Source organism: Austrofundulus limnaeus, unplaced genomic scaffold (assembly GCF_001266775.1).
Source record: "Austrofundulus limnaeus strain Quisiro unplaced genomic scaffold, Austrofundulus_limnaeus-1.0 Scaffold218, whole genome shotgun sequence".
Taxonomy (NCBI): domain Eukaryota; kingdom Metazoa; phylum Chordata; class Actinopteri; order Cyprinodontiformes; family Rivulidae; genus Austrofundulus; species Austrofundulus limnaeus.
In genome coordinates, this window is record NW_013952620.1 from 241205 (window position 1) to 247600 (window position 6396).

Genomic DNA, 6396 nt, shown 5'->3' on the forward strand with positions numbered 1-6396 from the left:
GTTTTGAACTTTTAAAATATTGCATGGTAAAAACAGAAGCTGCACTTCATATTAGTGACAAACTTTGGTGTTTTACCTTCATTTTTGCTTCTACTTTTCATTTAAAATAAGTTTCTATTCTCGGCAGGTTTCTAAGGTTCTTGTTCTACATATTAAAAATGTTGTTAAACAACTGAGTGGCGCACTACTGCTACTAGTGGTGAGAAAGTGTATTGCAGTGGTCCCACGGCCCTCTGCGGCCCAAAGTTAAAAACTGTTGTTCTTTTGAGGCCCTCAAGGTGGCGCTCGCAGCCCACAATTAGTGAGACCACTGCACCACAGCAAAGATTAAACTGTGTCCCACTCCAAACTTCCACATGTTGTCAAACCCTGAACCCTCAGCCTCAGCTGGGACCTCCCACTTCAGGTAGGACGGAGGCAGTCGGGAGGATGCAGGGCTTGTTTAGTGGGTAGAGTGTGAGTCAGGCAGTGGGGTGACCCACATCAAAAAGACAAACTGTGGAACGATGAGGAACAGAAAGGCGAGTTACCCAGACAGTGGGAGGTGCACCCCACACAAGAGTCCAGAGTGATGATGACTTGTACTAAATGTCACGCAGCATGGGACAACCTATTTAATGATTTCAGGGAAAATCTTTTTCTTTCCTTTACAAAAATTATCTGGGACACAACAGGAGGGTTACAAACATAATTTTGCTTCTTTTTTTAATGTATTCCTTCTCAACTGTCTTTTAGTTTGTAATTCCTCTACTTGACTAGAAGGTTGTGTTTATTGTGATTTCGATTGTACCTCTCCAACCTGTTTGTTACTGTTAATGTGATGACGTGCTTTTAGCGCCCTCTGCTGTCCTCTGTGTGTCCCTGCTGGCAGCAGATGATGAGAAGTAAAGGATACTTTGTTCGGTTCTCGCTGCAGTCACGTTCCCTCTACTTCTTCTTTCTGTGTTTGTGTTCCTCTGTCCTCACTTCATGCTTGTGCACTAGGTTGGCTTCTTTTCTCACCTCTCATTAATCCATCATGTTAAACTTCACCACTTTGAAAAAGAAAAAAAAAATGAGAGAGGGCCTTATTTGTGGCACAGCAGTGTTTTCGGTACAGCCACATGTTTCAGGGAGGGTCTTAGCCTCTTTTCCTCACGTGGTGAAGTCTGACAGAATAAAACATGGTTGTAAAATGAAGGTAAAGTGTTTTATTATTGAAACGAAAAGGAACGGCTGTGATATTCTCCTGATGCTGACTTTTGCCTGTTGTCTCTTTCTCTCTCCTGCCCTGTGTCGTTTCTCTCTGCCCCCCCTCCTCCATGAAGCTTTCTCTCAAGCTGGTAAGCATGATCGTGAAACTGCATGAGCGTAGAGGCATGACCACAACACGCATGTCACCTCCTCCCCCGTAACATGTTAATAACATTCTGTGCTCCTCTATGTTTTGTTGGTATATATTTATATATATGTTTGGTTGCTGTGGATTTGAGTTTGATTTTATTTTATAAAACTGACAGGGACACATGAGTGGACCTGAGACTCGTGTCCCTGTCTCATTTGTGTTGTTTGTTTTGTTTTGGGTGTGTTTTTGTCCCGTTTCACCCAAACTGTGTCTGTGGTCTTTGTGGTGCAGATCACACTCAATTTCCACGTCCGGAGTCTGATTGAGGTGATCGTATTTACTCTACGTTTTACCTGTTTTGTCCGTCATGTAGACTCGTCTGTCTCGATAAACTGAACGTCTTTGTAACAAATACTAATCTGACTCAGCCTCTGCATGCTGTTATGTTCGTATTTTGCAACACTAACCTGATAGACATGCATGACAGCAGGAGTCCACAAAAAAAATCACCTAAAATGGAAGTTTTATTTAAATAAAATGCACTTTATGGATTAAAGGAACAGTTTTGGGAAAAATTCATATATTTTTATCTTTTTTTTATTCATGACACAAGTCTTCTTTTTGACCTTTGAAGAAATGCATCACCTGCCTTTATTCATGGCAGAGTTCACATTGAGAAATACTAGTTTTAGATATTTTGAAACAACCTTGAAAACAAGGTCCAGTCTGATGTTATGAACTGGATTGACTGTAAATGATTTAAAAAAAAGTAGTCGAGACCGGGGACAGTTGCAACACTTTTTGCATATGACTCTGTTACTCAGAGCTGATTTGAATTAGACAAACCAAACTTTAATACAATAAACTTACATCTGTCTGTTAATAGTTAAAACTATTTATAGATGATTAAAGCATGTACATTCGTCACAATTTGCATTTGAAAATGAAAAGTCAGATGTTGCAACTGACCCCGGGGCTGGGGACAGTTGCAACATATTGTTAATACAATAAATTTCACTGTAAATAAAAGTTTTATTATTTTTATATTTATATTATTGCTAAATTAATAAAAACTGTAAGTTTTGATGATATTACTGTGTTATTTATTTATTATTTTTGATCTAATGATGAATATAGATCTAGCTATAGAGCACCTTATATACAGATGTCAGAGACTCTAATTGATATAAAATACAGTTGACTTTTAGAGACAAGAATAACAGAACAATTTGTGAGGCAATTAACTTTTGTTTTACCTATTGTCACTGTACGCCTACATTATGTAACATTTACATTGAAAGAAACTGGGATTTTAAAACCATTGTTGAAAACAACAACTGTAGAAAAAACATCTTAAACATGTTTTAAACTATATAATTGTCATGAATACCCAATACCTTTTTAAGTGTAAACTTAATTTGAACATCTTAATATCATCTGTATGTGCTCTGTTTTTATATGGATTTATCATATGGGGACAGTTACAACAACTGTTACAACTGTCCCCCTTCCTGTCAGCCATGATAAAACCTCATGTGTTAGCTACATAAGCTGATCTGGATACATGTTAAATACATTAGTTAAAAGTTAACATATCACTTGTTTAAACCATATAAGTTTGAGCTGGATCACAAAAACAGTGACAACAAAAATACAGCTAAGCAAAAAAAAAAACATAGACTTTGGTTCCTCAAAAACAGTTTTCTTTTTTCAAATAAATCCTGGAGCAGTTTTTGAATCTGTTTACTTTTTCTCTGCAAGGTGGGGCATCTAACTGAGCATGTACAGTGTGAGTGTCATCATTCTAGCTTGTTTCTGTTTGGAGAAAAATGACCTGTTGCAACCGTCCCTTGTTGCTACTGTCCCCGGTCTCCCCTAATAGACGTATATCCAAAAATTACTTTTGAGTATTTAAAATTTGCAGAGTTGTTCGTGGGATATTTTGCTAACAAACAGGGTTGACAACATTAGTTAACGTCGAGCTTTTCAATGACTCTCAGCTCCTACCACCTTCAGCTGAAAATCTGCAAAACTCACTGACTTGTAGACAACTTACTGTTGGCTACATTTAAGCTGCTTCGGCGGCCATCTTGAAAGCTTGAAAGCTAAAATGTTATGGTTGCAGATGTACAGTCAAAAGTGATTTTCTACGAGTTTCAATAAAATCCGTCCAGTAGTTAATGAGATATTTTGCTTGTAGACAAACACATTTTGTTCCTTTAGTGTCAGGTGATAAGAACACATTTATAATTCATAACTTTGTCACGTAAAGTTCCTCAGTGAGCAGTGAGTCACCAATTTAGCGTTTCTGCAGGTCCTCATTTTATTTTCAGAGTTCAGACATGAGAGTCTGTTTTCAGCATAAGAGCTGCCACAGTTATAGTTCATTAAAACAATTAGTCAACACCTGGTGAATCTGGAGAGAACAGTGGATGAACTAATAAAAACACAAGTTTTATTCCTGATGAGCTGAGGTTCCTCACTAACAGACATGGTTTGGGAATGCCAAGATTTTAGTTTCAATAAAAGTTTTAAAGGGATCCCTGATTAGTTGTAACATTAGACTTTATTTAATAAACATATATTTTAACTGTAAAATAAAGACTGTAAAAATACTGTAGGCTGTTTAGATTTTATATAATTTCTAAACTAAAAGTTTAAAAATATATTACACGGACGGGGCCATTTTATTTACACGCAAAGCATTCTGGGTAAATGATGACGTGGATAGGTCATCGGTGCGAGGCTGCTAGCGAGCTATATCCACCCTGAAGGTTAATCTTGGACAATATCTGATGATCGACTCTTTTAAATGAAACCAGAGAGCGTTGACAGAGAGGAGAAGGTAGAAATGACTCAGCCTGSAACTGAAAATATGGATGGAGGACCTCAGTTTAGCTTGTTTGTTGTGCTAGCGCCGAGCTAATACATACAGCACCAGAATGCTTTGCATGTAAATAAAATGTCTCCGTCCGTCTTAAATTATATATTTTTAAAAATTACAAAACTAAACATCCTACAGTATTTTTACAGTCTTTATTTTACAGTTAAAATAGATGTTTATCAAATAAAGTCTAATGTTACAACTAATCGGGGATCCCTTTAATAAAATCCTCCTGATTTAAGTAAATTTACACTTCTGGACTGTAAAAAAAGGGCCTCCTAGTCCCTGACCCTGTCTTTAATTACTACAATGACAGTTTTTATGTTCATCATTTTAACACTCAGTATAGAGAATTAGACTTTGAACTCACCATGACTCATAATGAATTACCATCAGTTGTTTTTATTTTCTGGACACCAAATGAAACACAAAAGGAACAGAATGTGACATCTCGAGACTGAGACAGTTTGGTTTTTACAAGACGAGTGTATTTCCCAGAAATGTAAACTCTTCCTTTAAACTGACCTGAAAGGAAATATTGGTTTTATAGAACTTTGTTTTTTTTCTACCTTTCTGCCTGATTTTAGTGATCAGTTTATTCGTCTGTAGTTTTTCAGTCCAAATCATTCTGCAGTCAACATAACAGTAGTAATAACTAAACGCCTCTCAGTAGATTTAGATTCAAACTCCATCTTAATGATCTGATTTCATTGATTTACATATGAAGAAAATTCCTCAACTCTTCATTTCTGATTGAGAAGCTGGAAGTCCCTGCATGATGACTGACAGATCTGTGTCATTTTGTTGCATGCCTGGTTTAAGTGTTGCATGCCGATGCAGGGAGAAGGTACCCGGCTCCAGTGTGTCCTGAACAGCTGCAGCAGAGGCCTTCACCTCTTCAGTCCTCAGCAATAAAAAAGTCAAACTGTTACCAAAAAACACCACCTTTATCACTCTGATTCAAACATTTTATTTAAAAATAAAACTATTTTTTGCTTTATTGTACGCTGTTTTTAGTTTTTTGATTAAAGGATGTCTTGTGCAGCCAAGACTGCTGTAAAGTCTTTGCCAGGAAGTTGACTTCATCTGACAGAAGTTAATTTTATATTTACTTTTTAAAGCTAAAGAAACTTCATAAAAAATAGGTAGTGAAAAGGGGCCACTATCAATAAATACAACTGAAGAAGTGAAAAGTTAAAGCTATTCATTACAGTACTATAGGTTGCAAAAGTGTTCATCCCCTTGTAATTCTCTATTTTGTCATGACAGCTTGAAATTTTAAATAGGCCCTTTAGGTTGGAGGAATGTTATTGTTACAAGACAAAAATAAACAAAACAAAAATATTCATATAAAATCTGAGCACTCCTCCTGGAAATGCTCCGTCTTCAAGCCCACATACTGTAGCTGAAGCTCCTTTAGGTTGGATGATGCTCGTGTCCAACAATCATTTAAATATAACCATAAATCTGATCTCCCTGTGGACCGAGGTCTTGGGTTTGACTGGACCAGTCCAGGACCTTTAACTGGTTCTCGTTCAACCACTGGAGTGTAGCTTCAGCTGTGTGTTTAGCATCAACTCTGTCCCAGTCTCAGATCTAACAGGTTTCCCTCAGGAATAGCTTTGGTCTGAGTTACTAAAAATAGCTCCCTACACGATATGTGACATCATCAAGTCCCCGGATGTCAAACAAGGAAGTGCATTTGTGCTTTGCTCCATCTGCCTTTCCTTCAACTCTCACCAGTTTCTCAGTCTTGATAACCCACAGCATAATGCTGCCACCTCCATGCATCACTGTGAGGATGGTTTTCTCAGCATGATGAGACCAAACATTGTGTTGTCTTTGATTGGCCAAAAAAAAAAAAAAACAGTTTTAATTTCATTTGACCACATACTGTATTTCAAACACTCTTCCTGTTTTTTCTTCTTTAAAGGGATCCATGATTAGTTGTAACATTAGACTTTATTTGATAAACATATATATTTAACCTTAAAATAAAGACTGTAAAAATACAGTTTTTAGTTTTTATAATTTCTAAACTAAAAGTTAAAAAATATATTACACGGAGGGAGCCATTTTTTTACACGCAAAGCATTCTGGGTAAATTATGACATCAACTAGGTCCTCGGTGCGAGGCTGCTAGCGAGCTATATCCACCCTGAAGGTTAATCTTGGACAATATCTGATG

General features: G+C 37.0%; 1 protein-coding gene across 1 annotated transcript in view; it reads left to right on the plus strand.

The window, feature by feature from the left end:
* LOC106525216 (formin-binding protein 1) overlaps window positions 1-6396 on the plus strand; it is a gene marked incomplete at its 3' end in the record, with an annotated part of 80400 nt that overhangs the window by 71939 nt on the left and 2065 nt on the right. The window contains 2 exon segments of the mRNA XM_014019368.1: window positions 1308-1322; window positions 1616-1651. Coding sequence (XP_013874822.1) covers window positions 1308-1322; window positions 1616-1651 — 51 coding nt within the window.